Here is a 20,719-nt window from a genome sequence, read left to right as displayed (position 1 = left end):
AAAGATTAGAGGGAACATTATCTAGGGCAAAAGGAAGAAAGGGAAAAAGAAAAATATATATATTTATACCGAAGATAATTAAAACAGTTATAGAGCTAGTTTCTCTTAGTTCATTGGAAGGTAACGGTTTGTGCTTACACTGTTTGAACAAGGTATCATGTGTTTATCTTACAGTCTCGGTAGCTGCTACGTAGCTAACAATACCCATTGTAGTAATAATTGGAACTCTCCTAGTGACCTGTTTTGAAACTCTTGGTTTTTTTCTCTTTAAAATTAAAAAAGTATACTAATTACAATTATGCATTAATCCTATGAACAAGGGTTCATAGGTTGCATTACAGTCCCATGATACCTGATGTTTTGTGACAAAATTGGTTGACATACTATTTGAGTCTCTTATTGTTATGTTTCACTTCTGCAGAATTATTCCTTGTGTTCAATTCCATGTCTTCCTAAGGGTCTCTGTTGATTCTTAATCAAATAATAGCTTTGAATTCACACTATTTTTATTTTGAAATATATTTGCATGCATGATTCCAAAATATTATTTTCAAATGTATAAAATATTAGGATGCAGAGAAGACTGACCCAAAACTATGTAACACAGATTGGTTGAAGAGTGGATGTTTAAAATGCCCTCCTTAGGGCTGGCCAGATAGTTCCGCGCCCGCTTAGGCAAAGTGCAGCGCCCAGGTTCTATTCCTGGCATGCTGTGCCACCATGCCCCCAGGGCTCGCTGAGACAGCGATTGTGACTGGGCATGATGTCATGCGCCTATAATCCCAGCACTTGGGAGGCTGAAAACAGGAGGATCACCACTAGTCCTATCTACGTAGTGAGACCCTGTACACCCTATGGACCCTGTCCTAAATTCATAAAAAAAAAAAAAAAAATAGAGATAAAGTGGACTCCTTTATCATTGAACAATGTCTTAGTAAGTAATTTACATGTGGCAGATGGAAGTGCTGGAGTACAAATACAATAATCTGGTGTTTGCTTTTTCTTTTCTATCCAACCTCAAGACCTGCAGGATCAGATAATGCCATTCCTACAAATAAGGCTCCTTTCTTCTCATCATATATGACATTAAATATACACCTATCTTCCAATAGATACAAAGTTAGTTCATTACTTATGAAAGTTTCAGACCTGATGGAGGAGTTCTTCACTTAGGATCTAAGGAGACGCTCAGGAGGTGACTACATTCTTAGACGCAGGCAAACTACCGAACACAAATACATATAAAATACACTTCTACACTTTCTTTTTCTTTTCAGGGAAAGAGTCTTTAGTGTTCAGTAGATTCTCAAAGGTTCCACAGCACAACTAGTTAAAACTACTGTCTGATTGATTTTTGACATATTGCTGTTGACTGGAATGCAGAAGCACTCTATCTTTAAAAATTCAGGACTAACGGACCAGCCAGATAGTTCAAAGGATTAAAGCACCTATTTAGACAGTGCAGCATCCAGGTTTGATCCCTGGTGTGCCATTCTGGCCCGTCCCACTGGTGTGCTGAGATGGTGATTGAGACTGGGCGTGGTGGCGCACACCTGTAATCCCAGCGTTTGTGATGCTGAAAACAGGAGGATCACAAGAGTCCAATCTACATAGTGAGACCCTGTAGAGCCTGTAGAACCTTCCCTAAATACAGAAAAAATAAATTCATGACCAATTTCACAATTCCTTGGCATTTAAAAATCTGAGGAGAGCAGAGGGCATTATCTCTTTCTTCACATTTCTAATGTCCAGGCACTACTGTCCTATGGCAGGTCTGTATTGACAGCCTTGGGTAGAATTAAAGGTCACGTTAGCATAATGGCATCAACAGCAATAACGGACTGAAATGAAAACAGAAAAGACCCTCTATCTAGAAAGGTTCATTTTCTGTGGCCCCAAAACATTTTTTTCTCCATAATTTGCAAAGTTGAATCAAATTATCAATTTAGTGGAATTTTGTCATGTTGTTTAAAGTCTACAGTAAGACTGGGTGTGGTGGCCTACACCTGTAACTCCCAGTGCGTGGGAGGCTGAAAACAGGAGAATCACTGCGAGTCTGATCTACACATGAGACCCCGAAAACCTTGTACTAAATTAAAAAATAAAAATCTAAAATCTACAATGTCCTCCTGAAACTTACTGAGAATTATACCTAATTGTTTTTCTCCAGATAGAACATTTCATATGAATGTGTCTATCTGCTTGAGAGTATTTTAGAAGTTATTTTTTTTCTGTCAAAAATTAGATTATTTTAGTTCTCCCATATTTTAGCAAACCAGATAAACTAAATATTCTACCATAGGATTTAGTATTTCTCCACTTCTATCAGCATTCAAATCTCAGATTTTGTAACATGGTTTTTTTGTTGTTGTTGTTACGTTATGTGACGTTTTCTATGTGAGAAAAACTTAAGACCGTCTTTTAAAAAATCATCCCAAAGTTTAATAATTTTGAGAGGTTACAAATCTGCCAAGTTAGTAACATAATTAAATTCTTGAATATCTAGTAAATGAAATATTTCCTTTCTACAATGGGTCATCCTAAGTGTCAAGGATGACTAGAACTTGTTGCCCATGTATTTTCCAGAACTCTTCTAGAATCTTTCTCGTGAGTGTCTCATGAAGATGCCTCCCTAATTCATCATTTTGATCATATGCTGGTATTATTCTCCTGTACGACTGCCCCTTTACCCACCTTAAGCCTTCATAAGACAGGCTGCCTTCCACTTTCTGCCTCGTCATTCATTTCCATATCCGCTGTACTTACTCCAAGTTAGTTTACGCTTACACTACAGTTCTCTATATTTCCTACCTCTTCTGCTGTTTCCCACATAGCCCTGTTAAGCACACCTCTGCTAAGAAGTAAACCCTTATCTTTCTATCTGTTCAATATTTCACAGTCCTACTGCAGGTCTAAGAATCTTAGCACTTTGTCCTCCACTCAGCTGAAGAAGACAGTTTCTGTTTTATTATTGTTGTCAGTTGTCTACCCAATTTTCAACATTTTGTCAATTTAAAACAGAACTGTATGAGCAACTAGTCTGTATCAAATATTGGCTAAGACAATAAATGTTAAAATACATTACAAATTTTCCTAGCATGGGAACATTTTATATTTTATTTACTAAAAGTTATTACCTGGTAGAATGTAACTTCTGATACTGATTAGATAATCTTAAGAATGAAAAATAATAGAAGAATAAATATGGCCACACTGTACACTTATGCCTGGGTATAGTTTCTGTCAAATGATAAATGTAGACCATGCTCTGAAAGAAATTATCCTTGCTTATTATTCTTAATAGAATATGTCGAGACAAATATTCAAGGATGCTTTTAGAATCAGTACAGCTACTCCAATTAAAGGAATTAGAATCCAATTTTACTAAACAATGTTTTCATAAATTTTCTATGTTCTATTGTAAAAAAAAAATCCTGTGTTTGTGATAAATTCATGTTTTAATTACAAAAAAAGTCCATTTTCTAATTATTTCCTGTATAAGGCTTAAAATTTGGATATGTCCACCAGACACTGGAAAAAGATGATGACCATCGTATCTGTTGATCGTGGCTCTCGAGAACCTCCTGTGGTAGGAGGCAAATAAAGAATACAGACAGGAATGACGAAGAGAAGCACAGTGCAGTTCAGTCGCCTCGTCCTTCCAGGCTGCTCCGCTCCTGAGTCACGGCACGGCTTTGCCATGAACACCAAACAGAGATGTCCCATGCTGCACCTCTTTCCAGAAAAACAAAACGTAGACATGAACTCTGAAGAAAAGGAGGAAAACATGAAACTCAGTCACCAATACTTCTTCAATACCATTTTCTTCTTTGTGCCAGTTCCTCTTGCTTCTCACGAGCTTTTTGTGCACAACATGGTCTTGTAAGAAGAACAAAGCAATACATAATAGGCAGGATGTAGCTGAGTAGCACCAGCACAGCGTTGCTTCCTGGCAGAGGAGCTGAGCCTCTTGCTTCCATCTTATAGTTCATCGCCATCCTCTGAGCTGAAGCTACCTCTTCTACTGCTGGATTTAGAGACTGCTGGGGAAGCAGCAGACAGCAGTGGGTCTGTCCCAAACGGAGATACTGTGTCATTCAGCAGCATGCCATCCAGCCTCTGCTCCTCCTTCAGAGCAGCACTAAATGATAAATCGGTGAAGTGCGACAGAGGATCAGAGAAGGCCATAGCTTGCGCAGAGAGCTTGGACCCTGGCTCCTGAGACGGAGTCACTTGTCGGCAATAGTCCACGGAATTCCGCTCAGGGGTCTGCTGTGTGGAGAGGTGAGTGCCTAAATCAGCCGTACCGAGGGAAGCCAGGGATGGCAGACCATGGGCACGAGCCTGTGTCTCCAGTTCCTGCAATTTCAAACAACAGCCATTAAATAAGGCCTCTGAGAGTGGACATGACGTGAGAAAATAGACCAGAAGGAGAACCAAAATAGTATCAGCATTCAAAGTGAAGAGTAGTACAAATTATAAGTTTCCTTTGCAGATAATGGAATCTGGGGCTCAGAGTAACACCGAGAAAATTACCCAGAGTTTTAAGATTCTCTTCTTATTGTTCTGTAAAGGAATTCATGACACATTACAGTCCTGTAATGGCTCAGACTACACTATAGCCATTTTGAAATAGTGGAAAATCTTCTATTTATTCTTCCTGATAATTCCCACCATAATTCTGGACTGTTTCATGGAAATAGAGCAAATGCTTTACCTGGCTGTGATCAAGCTCACATTTAAAAAAGAGGGTAATAAAAGCCTATTTCATATCTTGTGTCATTTGAACAGATGTGAAGTGACTTTATATAAACTGGTACAATATGTCTTCAGCAATAAAACCCATAGCAGTATTACTAAACAAATGAAAGAGCGAAGACAGAATGGAGAATTTAGTGTCCAATATTATCTAGAGAAACAAATATTCTACTTCATGTTGGGGGGTGAGTCAAGATAGTGTCATGCGGATTTATGAAACAGGCTCTATCTTTTGTACTTTGCAATTAGCCCTTGTAATTCATGACACGTACATTTCCAGTCATCCCCATCCTGAAATTCTAATCCAAATCTAATGGAAACAAACAACTAGTGAACTTTTAAAAAACAATATAATAATAATTTTTCAGTAAAACAAATCCATCATTAGTAAGGGGAAAAAATATCAATGAATAAAACTAGTATCAAGTAAGGCATCTGTCAGCCACCCAGTCACAGCAACACTCTCATAAAAACCTGAATGCGGAGCAGAAGGCGCCTGTTAGCTTGCTCCAACGCCTTCTGCCTGTGTTCTAACACTCGGGCTTGCTGTTGCTCCTTTTGTAGCCACTTGATGTACTCTACGGATGCTTTCAGAATGGTTCCTTTGTTCCAGCGGGTATCACTGGAGAACAGAGAGATAACCTCTTCACAATTGTGCACGTCAGCAGAATTCATAAGAACGTACCAAATCTTTTACATTAATATGAAATAATGATTTACATGACTATTATTCACTCTTAGATATTATTGCTTCTGAATAGAAATTTTAATAGAATAGTTAAGAAGCCCTTATATAGTAAAATTAATCCCAGAATGAAAATAAGTGTCAAAAGAAAGTAATGAAGTGACTTTTTGTGGGACAGCTAAATGCAATATCATGATTCTACCATTACAGTTTTTATATTTTTAGTGAAAATTGCTTTTATTATTAACTCAGAGATTAAAATCTATGTGCTGTATTTCTGCATTAATGAACTAGGAAATGTACATTGCTGATGACTTAAACCTAAATTTTTAAATATTATTTCACATGTATCAATCCTTTAACCTACTACCTAATAAAGTTGCTTTTGTTTCTAAGAAAAAAAAATAATAAATTCTCTCCTGAATGGTGACCCTGATTGTCAAACAGCAGAGTTTGGTAGCGTCACTTTAGGCAACAAAATAACCTTTCTAAAACAACTTGACCAATTCTTCTACATAAACAGCAACAAAACTTTTTTTTTCAAAGTTGGATATGGATACCTATGTAAAATAAATTTAAGATAGGTGACTGCAATTAAAACATAACTGGGTAATCTTTAGGCTACAGTACAGAAAAATATTTTACTACACCATCTAAAACAGAAGAAATTCTACAGATGGAATCATGGAACAGTCTACTGAATCTAATATCTGAAAATACACATGAAGGAATGTATTGCTGTATGCGAATTGACAATCTATGGCGAAAGGGAGGCCAAACTAATAACTAAACATCAGTAAGAGGAGTTATATAACCCCGTGGAAATTTCAAATTAAAGTCAAGAAATGTGTTTAAAACAGTAGAGAAGAAATATTTGGGGGATTATATATTTTTCCAATGTATAATTTTGGTTTATATTGATCTATGTAAAATTGCATGCATATATATATATATATATATATACTTTTGTGACCTATAGGAAATATATTGTACTTCAAAGCATTTATTAAGAGTTGCAAATAGAAAAACACAACTTATGAAATATCCGATTTGAATGTCTCACTGGAAATTAAGACCTGCTAACAATGTCAATAGCAGTACCAAATTAAAAGAATGCTCATTTGCCTATGTCCCAGGAACAAGGTTTATTAGATTCTAGGAAAGTCATCTTCTATTAAAATGTACTATATAGGGCCAGCCAAATAGCTCAGCAGATTAAAGCACCTGCAAGCGGCTCAGGGGCCAAGCATTTGATCCCGAGGCCTGCCATGCCAGCCCTGCCCTCAGGGCAGCTGAGATGGCAATTGAGACTGGGCATGGTGGAGTGTGCCTGTAATCCCAGCACTTGGGAAGCTCTAAACAGGAGAATCACTATGAGTCCAATCTAGTAGTGAGACCCTAAACACCCTGTAGACCCTTCCCTAAAATACAAAAAAAATAAAAATAATAAAATAATTAAATGTACAATATCATTGTTGCCATATTTTTTTAAAGTTCAAAAATGTTTTATCAGTTTTCTAGATGCCAGAGGGCTATTGGGGTCATTCTGCTCAAAGGACATGTCTCAGGTTGTGATGGGTCTGAAAGATAGGCTACTTTCATCACTGAGCCAAGAAAGCCAGCTTAGAAGTTTACAGTATTATTTACTTAGATCTAAAATGGTCCTTCATTTATCGGAACACAGAGAAAGTGATCAATGATATAAAGTGTGCCTAAGGAGAGTCACATGGAGAGAAAACATTCTCTCAGGCTTTCACAGAGAACAAATTGGTCAAGCAATGGCCATGACTCATCCACATGGCTGACACTGACAGAGGATCTACAAACTGTGGTGCAGGATTTCAGGCTAAATCCTGAGGGGATTTGACTGACCTTGTCAGACACAAAAGTTACATTTCTTATTATATAGGTCTTGCTTTATTGTGGTCTTAACCATCCAGTAGGAAAGTATGAAAACGAAGTGTAAAAAGTAAAGCCATATTAATATGCTGAGCTGCAAAAGGCTCATTTAAACAACTTCTGACATTGCCTGTCCTACAGAAAACCGACTACTATTATGGGCTACTGAACTATATTGGATTATTTTGCTGAATTCATGCACCTACAATATTTAAATGGCAATGGAATACTTATCTCTGACAAAACTAAACAAGAAAAGGGGATATAAATGAAGGACCATTTTGTATCTGTATATTCAAAATAGGATAAATATACAACTACTTTCTCTTAATTCAATGAGACAAAAGATTTGTACTAATAGTGTTTGGACAGGATATCATGTCTGCATCTTGTACTATGAATAACCACTAAGAAGACAACAATATGCAATATATTAGTTATTGAAACTATCCTACTAATTGGTTTTGGAACTGTCTCATTGCTATTTGTTTCTCAATAAAATTATTAATACAATAAAATGGACCTTCACAATAGCTACAGAAGGCACATAATATCTGTCTTCTTTCCTGATGTCATTTGCACTAAATTTTCACAAGTTCACTATATTTCAAAACCATCTGAAAATATGAGATTATCTTCTTGAAAGTTTCATTTTTTTCATATATTAATCACATTTTCCCTCTATCCCAAGATAATCTCAAGGAACTTAGCATTAACAATATTAAACAATAATATTATGCTACTCTAGGGCCAGTGAGATAGCTCAGCAGAATAAGAGCCTGCTTAGGCAAGAGCAGGGACCAGAGTCTGATCCCTGACATCACATGCAGTGCTGGTCCCACCCCGGGTGTGCTGAGCTAGCCACTGAAAATGGGCGTGGTGGCACAAGCCTGTAATCCTAGGGCTAGGGAGGCTGAAAACAGGAGGATCACTATGAGTCTGCACTGCTAGTGAGAACCTGTACCAAAATACACACACACACACACACACACACACACACACACACACATATTATTATTATTATTATAACACTGAAAACTCACAAGGCTACAACTAAGGAAAGAATGTGGATACTGGCCCTTCATGCTCTGCAAAATAATTGTCTTTGAAGGAGGGGCCAGTTACAAGCGTAAGTAAATTTAGGCCCAAAGCAGTTAATAGCAATGTGTAAATTGCAGTAGAAGTGGCCACAGGGAAAATTATGCAAAGTGTATAATTTATTGTCATTTTTACCATATACATCCATTCAAACACATTACTTTTTTAACTAAAAAAAAAAAAAAAAAAAAATGTCTAAAATACACCTAGCTCTACCTGACCTTTCTCTTTATTTTCCCCTCTAAGTCCCCTGTACTGACCTATAAAGATGTATAATTTCTGAATGTTTTTATTTTAAATGTATTTAATAGAGTATCTACAAGGTCTCACTACACAGATTGGACTTGCACTGATCCACCTGCTTTCAGCCTCCCAAGAGCTGGGATTGCAGGCGTGCGCCACCACGCCCAGTCTCAATTGCCTCTCAGTGCACCGCCCCTCGGGGGTGGGACCAGCACGGGATTTCTGAATGTTTTTGAAAATTAAACACGTCAACTTCAGTGAATTCAGTGTATTCAGCTGCTAGCTTTGGTTTCCTACCCCAGCGTCTGTCCAGCCGTGAACCGGAAAGGTCCTGAGTGAGAGCATCCAAAGCGGAGTGCGCCCTAGAGCACGAGGTGCTGAGAAGGGACGCTGAGGGTGCGTGCTCAGTTCAGCGCTGTCCGCTCATCTATCACTTTCTTCCCTGTCCACATGCATGTCTCATAAGCAGCGTGCTTTATTCTGTAATTCTGTGCGTTCTTAACCCCTAAAACTGCAACAAAGTCTTCAGAGGTACTCATGTTCTCCGTACGCAATACGCAGTGCTCTGATGTTTGTCAGTGCTGTCCGCTGTTGTCTAAAAACGCTGACTCTGCTCCATTTGGTTGGGTTCAGGAGTCATTAAGGGCGCACAATTTGAAAAACTTCATAGCAGATGATTTTATATGCTGATGCGTATTTTATTAGTTTTTAAAGACCCTTTCTCAGTCATTTTAATGGTCATAAAAGGCACTCAATCTATGAATCTAAAATTTCTTGAAAGTCCAACTGAAATCTTGATCTTTTTTAAATTTTCAGATCTACTTTTTATTAGTTTCACCACTGAATAATATAATGATGCTATTTTTCCCTTTTCCCACCTTCAAACTGCTTCCGGCCTTTTCTGTATTATCTCTATACACTTTTCCTAGTGTTGTTTTCCGAAACCTTTAGATTACCCATGGTAGCATCTAAAAATTTGACAAATGAATGCAAAATAAAGCTATACAATAGATATTTAAATTTGAGATCAGTACAACCAGACATTACTTCTTAGTAAAGTCTGCTTTTTCTTTTGTTTTGTTTTTATGTATTAGGACAGAGTCCACAGGGTCTCACTACCTAGATCAGACTCATAGTAATTCCTCCTGCTTACAGCCTCCCAAGTGCTGAGATTACAGCCATGCACCACCATGCCCAGCCTCAATCCCCGTCTCAGCACACCCTGGACCGGGGCCAGCATGGCAGGTCTGAGGATCGAACCCCTGGGGCCCCGAATCCGCCTAAATGTGCACCTTAATCTGCTGAGCTATCTGGCCAGCCCTGTAAAGTCTGTTTTAAGATGCTAATTCTAGGCTCAACCATGGTTTTCTCCTGGTGAACCTGACTGACACTGGAGTGGCAAGTAATACCACACTGTGAAGAAATGAAATATATCAAAATGCAATTAGTACTTAGACATCTGGAATTCACACTCCAGTAATTTTCTCTACCTGTGTTATGCAAAATGATAAGACATACATACAGATATACTTAGCATCTAATTAATGTTTCCAATGAAGCACTAATAAATGCAATTTGCTTATATATAACACAACAGAGTTCAAACAAATAAGAGCCCTCCACTCTAGGATCTGCATAGAGGAACAACTGAACAAGAGTGTGTACTGTGAAGTTTCTCTGATCACGCTTACTCAGATATGTTGCTGCGGTACCCGGACTTTCCATATGCTAGACCTGGGATAGGCAAACTGGAGCCCACGGTCTATTTTGGTCAATAAAGTTTCACTCGATACAGTCCTTCTTCTTCATTACATATTGTCTGTGTCTGCTTTGGGGGTAGAAAGGTGGACTTAAATAATCATAACAAGGACCGTGTGAGCCATGACGCTCAAAACGGTCACCCTCCGGCTCTTTACATAAAGCGTGTGTCATTCCTGTACTGGACAATGACTTAAACTAGAGAATCAACAGTTCTATGAAAATGTACCGTAATATGGTCCTTCATTAAATCTTTATAATCTGTATGTTCATATACATGCTGATTTTACATTTCTAAAACTCCATTTTTATAGGGAACATGTGTATTATGTTGATAAAAAGCCCTGTGCTGAGACACTTCAGAGACTTCAACGGTGATCAAGAGGACGTCAGGACAGAGCTCTTCAGACCGTCCCCTGCACTCTGCCAACGTTCTGTGCTCGGTGCCTGCACCTCTATCATGGATTACTTAACTGCCTACATTAATTAAAACATCTGAATTTAGGAAAGAAGCGTCCTCAACTCTCATTAAACATCGTCATTTCTGGATAATGGACAGTTGCCAATATTTGGAGAGATCATTTTCAAATCCTTAATAATGCTACAGACCATGTTTTGATGTCTTGGAATAAGCATTTAACATTCTAAATTGACACTTGGATCAATTAACTAGTGCTTGAGATCTACGCGTTCAAAGCATTTGACTCTGTGGATCTGCCACACTAACCTGGTTGGCATCGATTTATTACGTATTTGCAATTCTCCAGAATTGGAGGACCTTGGAAAATTTGGCAGTTCTGTTTTCGAGTTCACAGCCTCTTAAGTGGTAGAAAATGTCATAATTACAAGCGAGGGATCGTAGTGAACATTATAAATAGCTTTGGGAGCTATCGCTAAATTTTTCTGTATCATTACCATAAAATAAACCCACTACGAACTGAAGAGAGATCATTTATTTTTTGCACTCGGAAAGGCAACACTGGGAGTGGTATCAATACTTCCTTAATATTGCGCTGGGATAGACAGCTCAACTGAGGTCAACAACAGCCTTACCTTTGTCTAGAGCCACTTCGTTTCCGAGTCTTAGTTTCCATCTTCCCCTCTTCCCTCCCACCCATTTTTGGGGAATTGAAGCCATAACATTATTACAGAAATGATTTTGAACTCACGGATCATTAGACTTTGGAATAAGGGTGCCAAGCTCCTTGATTCGGTAATTAATATTATACCTTCTTCTTCTTTCAACTATTAAAGAAAAAATAGTATTGATTATTCTCATTAAATTTCAGCTCAGTTTTTGTCAGCTGTAAACTTTTTTAACAGTCTTTTAAAACAGTGCACAAAAATATTTGCATTTAGTAAAAAATAATTTCTTAATTATAAAATAACAACAAAAGTATGTTTGTGCTAGTCAGCTTGGCAATGCTAGCAAAATACCTGACAAAATCAACTTCATGGAGGGAGGGTTTATTTGGGCTTAAGGTTTTAGGGGTTCCAGTCCATGCTTACGTAGTTTTCTTGCTTTTTGGCCCTTGGCAAGGTACAGACATCGTTGTAAAGGGCACATGCTGGGGAAGGGTGCTTATCTCATGCTAGGGCAGGGGAGGAGGGAGGAAGAGGGAGAGACAGACAGACAGATGCACAATAAACAGAAAATGCAGTCCCTAAATTCATGCTACCATGACTCACTCTCTTCAGCTGAACCTCATCTCTTAGATTTCCATCACTTTATAAAAATTCTGTAAGTTTATGAATTTATAAATGATGAAATAAGAAACTTCATGATTGAAATGCCACATCTCTGAAACCTTGAGCCTATTGGATATTTTATTTATTTATTTTTGTGGCTGGCTCAGTCCATTCTGGTGGCGGGGCTGACGCAGCAAGTGGTGCCAGGGATTGAACTGCGGTCCCTGTGCTGGCCTAAGCTTGCACCTGCGTAGGTGCTTTAGGCCGCTGAGCCATCTCACTGGCCCATGCTGGACATGTTAGATCCCAACCATAGTACTGCTACCCAAAAGAATATTTTGTCTCAGCCTCAAACATTTTTCATTCTGATATTACTGCATTCACTCACACTCATAAATATATGTGCACATACACACGCATATGTATACACTTATTGTGTCTGTCATTGTATGCACACAGACTTTGTCAGTCCACGAGGACTACACTTTTTAAGCTCACGCCCCATGTCTTACTCTTCCCTGTACTCCCCTTGGGTTTAGCACACTGCAGGTGTTGTGCCCAAGTATGCACAGCCACCTTGAGGCAACGTGTCACCTTTCACTCAGTTTTGTACCTCCAGAGAGTTTGGCTTACATAAGAGGTGCTAAATAAATGTGGGCTGATTAGACTATCAGCTTATTTTTCTAATTTAAACTTTCTAATAATCTATAGATCAGCAGCTAAACCTTCGTATGTATCAGGCATACACAGAAGGCTTGCCAAATAGATTAGTGTCCCACCTCTAGAAATTCTGGTTTTAGTATATCTGAAGTGATATCTAACAATATCACAAACTCCCAGGTGACGTGGATTCTGTATGTATAAGATCCATGATTTGAAAACTACTGATAAAAGTTCTTAAGCAGAGCCTTTTTGTTGTACACCCATGCACTTGTCACCATAGCAATTTCCGGTATGTGGTAAGTACTCACTTCCTGTCAGATATCTGATGAGTTTCCTATACTGACTCTAACAGCAATCCTGTAGTCTATATTTGTAATATCAAGAACCATAATACACTTACATAATTTTTACTGTAATTAATATATTTAAAATATTCAAGGAGATAAGGATATAAAAATATAATGAATAATTGTTTTAAAATAATTTAAATATATGTTAAAGGGCTGAGGAAACAGTTCAGTGGTCTAAGCACCTGTCTAGCAAGCTCACACCAGGTACCAACCCCCAGTACCACAGGCCATGCCGAACCTGAGTGTCATGCTGGCCGCTGAAACCAAGTGTGGCGGTGCATGCCTGTAATCCCAGCACTGCAGAGGCTGGGATAGGAGGATCACTATGAGTCTGAGACCCTGTACCATAAATAAATATATATATATATTAAAAGGTGTGCATAGTATACACTTGAAAATTAATGTCTATTACTGAAACTCAGAAATGTTATCAAAGAATACAAGCTGTCTTGGTGAACCAAGTACACAAAGCATATTGCCATGAATGGATTTGACCTTCTGGAATAATACACAGAGATCTCTCTATAAAATTAGAAAATAATTTATTCTTGAGAGAATTTATTTTGTCACTTCAGGCAAGCTAATATGTTTTTCCTGTTAACTAATTTAACATTTAACTAATAAAAAGCTAAATGATACCACATAAAAATACTAGGAAATAAAGAAAAATCTGATAGACACACATAAGTATTTTATAGTGAAAATTCATCAATAATTCTATGTTTACATACATTTTCTTTTATATTACTAAGACATCTCTGAAATCTTAGAAAACAACTGTGAAGTTCACAGTTCTGTTTTAAAGTGGGTGACTGATTTCACCCCTATGGTTTCTTCAAAGCGTATTTAAGTTTTCCGCATGGAGAATATCAGAGGCTCCCTGCCCACTTAGACTGTCGTCTATTTTCACCTGGCTAATTCTAATTTTGATTCAATCAATGTTGCTCACAGCCAGCACGAGTTATGTGGAAAAGAGTCATCCTTTAAGAAATCACTAAGTTATTTTGAACTTTGTGCTTTCACCTTTCACAGTGTTTTAGACACTGCCATTCAGTCTTGTGCTCCAATGCAGGAGAAAGAGGCCCCCTACTCCCAACTTTTAACAGACACATCTTCCCTCGTCTGGCCAGACCTCTTTCCTGTGAGCGAGGTGGCCACGGGTCTAGGAAATCCCTTTGCAGCCATGCTCAGGCAGTATGCACTCCAAAGTCGTCCTCTAAGACCAGTCGCCCTCCTCCAGGGCAAGCGTCGCCTCAAGGAAGCAAGCCGTGCCTCCAGAGGGCGAATCCTGTGCCAAGGTGTTCATCCAGGGTCGGGAAGTGGTCCAAGGGCAGCTACATACAGAAATGTGGACAGAGACTAAGTGGACAGGCTGAGGTCTTCCCACTCACTTCGAAGCCTCACATTGAGGCCACTTGCAGCACAGAGTGGAACACACCTTGAAGAGAGAAGTGACCTACAAACACAGGGCTGGTATCACCCGGCCCTGACATTCCCATCTGGAAGCCAGGCAACCTGAGGATTCTGCATTCACTACTGGTTTTCTGAGGTCTCTAGGAAGAAGGGAACGTACTGCACTTGGTACATTTTAGTCTGATTTATACCTCTTTCATATTTATCAATCTGGTCAATGGGACCTTCTTTGTACCTTTGCATGCACTCACAAGATTTATGTTTTTAAAGGTTGTTCTAAATTCATTATACTTGTCCCCAAGATAGCTCAGCAGACTAAGTGCCTGCTTAGGCAAGCCCAGGGACAAGGATTCAATCCCCAGCACCACATATAGCGCTGGTTCTGCCCCTGGTTGCGCTGTTCCGGCCACCGAGACGGGATGTGATGGCACATGCCTGTAATCCCAGAGGTGGAGAGGCTGAAAATAGGAGGATCACTATGAGTCTGAGCTGCATAGTGAAACCCTGTTCCAAATGCATGAAAAAGTAAATAAATAAATTCACTATACTTAACACTTGATACTTTTGCAAGTTGATTTTTCCCTCAAAAAGGGGATACCTAGGAGCTAGGGAGAGAGCTCGGTAGAATAAGTGCTTGCCTGGTAAGTGCAGGGTCCTGAGTTCAATCCCTGGAACCGCAAAAAATAAATAAATAAATAAATAAATAAAAAATAAATAAAAAATAAATAAATAAAAGAGGATACCTTAGTAAGAGAATTCAGTTTACAAAACACTTCAGTTCAAATACATACCAGACACCTGCAATACTCTACAATAAATGACATTGTCTAAGCTGCAAACGGAGAGAAGGGGAAAGAAAGTAAAAATGAACAGATTTCCAAAAAAGGAACTCCCAAATTCCTCAAGGTACATGAGTTCTTTCTGGTAATCATGAGTTTTCCCCAGTCCTATTTCTCTTGTTCCAAATGTGGACCAAAGTTCCCTACTCTGCTCTTCAGGTCTATGGAAGTCAGATCACTTCCCTGCGGCCTGCTGGAAAGGTGTGTGTCTCCTCTCTCCTCAGGGCCACTCAGCCAGCCAGCACTCATCACTCTGGGAGGTGGATTATGCAGGGATGCGGGGTTCATAGCTATCTTCAGAATCAATTTCTGCTAATTGCGCAGAGGAAATTACGGATTCATCCAGGAGGTTAACACTTTATTTAATATTTCCTCTGTTGTACTCGGCCCTCAGTTTTCGAGTTGGCTCTCTGAACAAAGACCCTTCATTCTCAATCAGCCAAGCTCTCTTGAGAGAGTCACACACTTAAGACTGGTCCAAGCACTCCAAAGCCCAGCCCTGCTGCTAATCTGCTTCTTCACACTTCCCTTCTCAAGCGACCTGTTATCAGAGTCAAATTGACCCTGAGAAAAGCATGAAAAGCCTTTTTCCCCAGAGGTGGAATTCAGCATTACAAGCAGGGAGATGCCTTTCAGATAGAGCATCATTAGCAAGGGAGGAGCAAATTGACACAGGAAAGCCCAGAGCCTGGACTTAGGTTTCTGACTGTTAAAATGGCATACTATTAAAATGATTTCTAAAGTCACTTTATCTCTTTAAATCTTTGAATCAATGAATCACAATACAGTTCAAATGTAACCAAATGCACTCTTCTCAGTCAAACACAGCCTCCTCCAGAACGAATGATCAAGGAGAGATGCTTCGCTTTGTGGAAAATGGATAACTGGTTTTGTGTTTTTGACAGTTCCCATGAGGGTTGCAGTTCCCAAAATGGCTTGTTTGTGAACACGAGCAATTTTAGTTGTCGGTAAGTATTTATAGAGTGATAATAATAAAAAAAAAACATAAAATTTCATCTCTATGCATTCACGGTTGTATTAGTTTCATTTGGAAAAACAAAAAATATACTCACTGAGATTGTGATTGTCCTTTTTTTGTCTTTCTTTTGCCAACGCTCTAGTGTCAGTTTCTGATCATAAGAAAAATAATTAAAACAATGCTTAGTTCTACTCTAAAAAAATTCCAGGCCAAATGATTCAGAAATACTAGGTGAAAATACAAGCTGGTTTGATCTGAAGTGGTACGATAATATTTTTGATACAAATATTTGGAAATTTAGAGCAGAAAACTCCTCAGAAAAAGGCAATGGCAAAGCCTTTAGACCGGATTTGTTTTCTGACTATTCATATAATAGTATGATCAATCACCAGATTTCTCTGTCTCAGACTTTTCATCTGTAACATGAATATAAAATACCTACCTGATTGTCACTGTGATGATTATAAAAGAGGCATGACACACAGAAAGTATTAAATTATTCAGTCATTGCCATTATTATTTTCAGACTTTTGAGATCCAGAGCAAAATTATTCTGACCTAAAATCTTCATAAATAATTATGAATTCTCCATCCCATGAGCTGGAACTAACTGCACTTAATAGATATTCCTAGCAAATAGCTCCACGCTCTCTCGCGCTTGCTGACTCTGCCCTCACACTAAGTTGAGTTCACACTCATCAGCGGTCAAGGTGGCGGAGAGCTCTCCTTTCTTGGTGTTCTTAGCCGTGGTAGTTCTCTCCAGCAATGAATGAGGCTGCCCTATGAAATGAACACATGATGGTGGCAATGGCTGCCGTGGCTTCTAAGGGTAAGTCACAGTAGATATTTTCAGCTTCTGCTTTGGTAGCTCTTGATTCAACAAGTCTCTTATCTGGAGGATGCACAAGCAACGCTATGGAGAGGTGCTCACAGTTAAGGACCAAGACCACGTGCCGACAAGCAGCACTAGTCTGCAACAACTGTGAAGGAGTCACCTTGGGAGCATGTTCCCCCAAGCCCTGAGAGGTGGTGTCCTGTGCACATCTGCCTGACACCTGGACAAAAGCCCTGTAAGAAACTCAATATCAGAACAAATTTGCTCAGACCCCTCTGGGCTTCTGACAGAGACTGGAGGAGCTCGTAAATGTTTCTTTCAGGTGAGTATGTTCTGGAGTTAACTTGTGTTTACATATAAAAGGTAGTTAGTAGTTACTACAGAGTTCCTAGAATTTATATTTTTAAAAATAGGTAATGAAGTAATACATTCTATTTAAAGTCATTAGCTTTAATCCAAAGACCATACTTTCAACCCATAAATACTTTTAGTTATAAAGCTCCATGAATGGCATGAATTATATTTTCTTACAATCTTAATATTAATGAATAGTTTTTCAGCTATGACCCAAAAGCTTGTTATAAAAATTTCAAATGAATTTCATTTGATTCATATGAAAGATCTGACACTGGACTAGTGAATCAGGAGATCATTAATCCTTATGACTCTAATCAGCTGCGTGACTTAGGCAAAATAATTCTTTAGCCCACTGAAGAACTTGACAAAATCTCTATAATTCCTTTGACTTGTAATAATTTTGAAATGAATTATTGAAAACTGAGTTTATTTTAATCCAAGTCTACCATGAAATCAATAGAACAATTTTATGGTACGATTCTCACCCTGACTAACTACATATGCTCATACCTGTGACCTAAGCAGCTGCACTGAAGATAGCAATGTGTAATGGTAGGATCAGGCTTGGAATGCCTGCCGTTCTGGTCTTCTAAATATGTACTGCTTGTCAGGTCATACCTATTACTGCCATATTGTCTCCCAAGTAAATGTTTGTTTAAAACAAAAGGGTAATAAATGAAAACCAGACAAAAATAAATAAATAAATATATATAAAAATAAATTTTAAAAAATAGAACAATTTTAGAAGGAAAAATATAAACTTTTTTTTATATCTAGGACTATAAAGAATAATTTTCTTGACCTGATACAGCTCAGCAGCATAATCGCCAGACTGGCAAGTGCAAGGTCTTGAGTTTGATCCCCTGAACCAAATAAATAAATTCCCCAGTTAATTATCATTCTGCAAAAAAATTAATACATATTTGGTAGAAAAAATGAACTTATACTAAGTGAAGCTATATTTATGTATGTCTGTGAAAACCATTCTTAAAACAATGAGTCAGTTCAGTCAAACTGTAAGTTACATTAACCCACCAGATAGCTGTCATAAAAAGGCATGGCTTTGTTTTCTGAAACTCTCCCTCTATTTGGGTAATATTTTTTAAGACATTCTATTTGCTGTAATACCTATCAATCATATCTTAGGTAGTTGTTAAAACTTTTAAAATGTAAAACTATACCAGCAGCATTACCTGCAATTTCTTTCTTCATCGGCAGACTAACTGGACGGGAGGCCCTTGTGAGCCCTGTATTAACTGGTGAAAGGTCCTGCTCGCCATTGTACGCATCCAAAATACCTCCCGATAGCTTGAGAGGAAAAAAGGAGACCAGTTAGACTTCCTACTCACATAGCATCTTCACTTGCATGCGTTGACTTTATCGTTTTATTGTAATAATAATGACAATACAGCATTTTAATTATAAAATAGAGATGAGTATGAATTGACATGTTTTCAGTACACTGTAGAATGCCGTGTATAAGTTATTCTGGGAAAAGCTATTAAATGCTTACTTTTTTGTTCTTTTTAATTTCTCATAACTTTTTTTTTCTTTTTATGTATTTGGTACAGGGTCTCACTACACAGCTCAGACACATAGTGACCCTCCTAATTCAGCCTCCCCAGCGCTGGGATTACAGGTGTGCGCCACCACGCCTGGACTCGGTCGCCAGCTCAGCGCGCCCAGGGGCGGGGCCGGTGCTGCATGTGGTGCCAGGGATCAAACCGTGGTCCCTGTGCTTGCCTGAGCAGGTGCTTAGTCTGCTGAGCTGTCTTGTTGGCCCTTCTCCTAACTTTTTTAAACTAATGTTGCAGGCTTATATCTGATAACCGATACAACTAATTTGAAGATAATATTGTACAATATAATAATCATTATCAAATTCCTATTGCTTTGTTTAATAAAATTTTGTACCCTTTCTAATATTTTTTACCATTCTGTACTCTTTAATTTTTTTTTAAAAAATTAAAAAATTTTAAGAAAGAAAACTCAGCTTATGCATGAAGGAAAATTCTGATGAATGTTTACAAAATTATGAGCTTTTGAACCAGCATACAACATGGTCATAAATGAATACAATTAACAGTATTCTTTTAGAGAAAATCAGTGCTCATCTTAGCAAAGCTGGAGAAATGCTTAGCATACCACAAATTAAATATAACAGTCAAACACCTGGCAGCCTCGTTGCTGCCGGCCACTCACAGCGAGGGCTCGTTTTCCACGTCGAGCAACTCTCCTTCCTGGAAGGCGCACTTGCCTTCGGTGCTCATTTAGTATCTAGATTAATATAAACATTTCAGCTGGGCACCAAAAGTGCTCTAACATGACTTTGCCTTTAGTGAGTAGAGATCCAATTGCGGCAACACTGCCATCCTTGAGGTGCTTCTTGGAAATAATTGTTCAGAACAGCCAAGGTATCTTATGCACAATTCAAAATTCTACCAATGGATTATTCAAAACCTGTTTATTGATTTAACCTTTCAAGAAGGACACATGTAAATAATGTTCACATTTCGAGTTAATATTCATCATGTTGTAACAAGTTTCATTTCGAAGGTAGAATTGGAAATTTTAAAATATTTCCATTCTACACATCTTTATTCCATTTCTGGGCAGTTACCCAAAAGCTAAATAAGAAGTAACTTTTTTTCTCCTTAAGCACTGGGAACAATACATATCAGCCAATATAATAGTAACAAGATTATTATGGAGAACCTAATTCCACATTTCCATGCTTTGTAAAATTCCAATTCAAAGTGAGAATTTTTTATACTTATAAAATTAGACTGGAAATAAATAAGAAGAAAATATTAAGATAAAAACCAGTGTCTGAGGTAATAAGCTATTACTGTATATGCAATAAATGTTATTTCTAAGGAAAAAATTAAAATGCGGTTAAAGGCAGCTAGTAAATAATTATATGAACATATAAATGCATAGTTTATGTACTGTTTCTTTATCATCAACTCTGTCAGGACTCCTCAGAATTATTTTATAAAGATTCATTGCTTTAAAATGTTTTTATTGTATGGACCTTGGAAGGGAGTTATATAAACCAAACCAAATAATGATTCCATTTCAGTTTTCTCATGTGCAAAATGGGTACAAAGTTGACTAATTTAGTAAGATGATGTGTGTGAGTAGCAGGAAGAA

At 38.1% G+C, this 20,719-nt stretch overlaps 1 protein-coding gene across 2 annotated transcripts in view; it reads right to left on the bottom strand.

Annotated features, from left to right (window-relative positions):
- Positions 1-2,057: 2,057 nt before the first annotated feature.
- Tfec (transcription factor EC) overlaps positions 2,058-20,719 on the bottom strand; it is an 81,165-nt gene continuing 62,503 nt past the window's right edge. For both annotated transcript variants that reach the window (XM_023705057.1, XM_004644862.2), the window contains 5 exons: positions 18,760-18,874; positions 16,469-16,525; positions 11,611-11,686; positions 5,233-5,380; positions 2,058-4,359 (listed from right to left, as the gene is read on the bottom strand). In XM_023705057.1, the coding sequence (XP_023560825.1) occupies positions 3,982-4,359; positions 5,233-5,380; positions 11,611-11,686; positions 16,469-16,525; positions 18,760-18,874 (774 nt within the window). In that variant the 3' untranslated portion in view covers positions 2,058-3,981. The remainder of the gene's footprint in view (positions 4,360-5,232; positions 5,381-11,610; positions 11,687-16,468; positions 16,526-18,759; positions 18,875-20,719) is intronic.

The sequence above is a fragment of the Octodon degus genome, unplaced genomic scaffold, assembly GCF_000260255.1.
Source record: "Octodon degus isolate 3935 unplaced genomic scaffold, OctDeg1.0 scaffold00213, whole genome shotgun sequence".
NCBI lineage: Eukaryota > Metazoa > Chordata > Mammalia > Rodentia > Octodontidae > Octodon > Octodon degus.
Note: the sequence above shows the minus strand (reverse complement) of the source record. Positions and strands in the feature narration are given on the sequence as shown.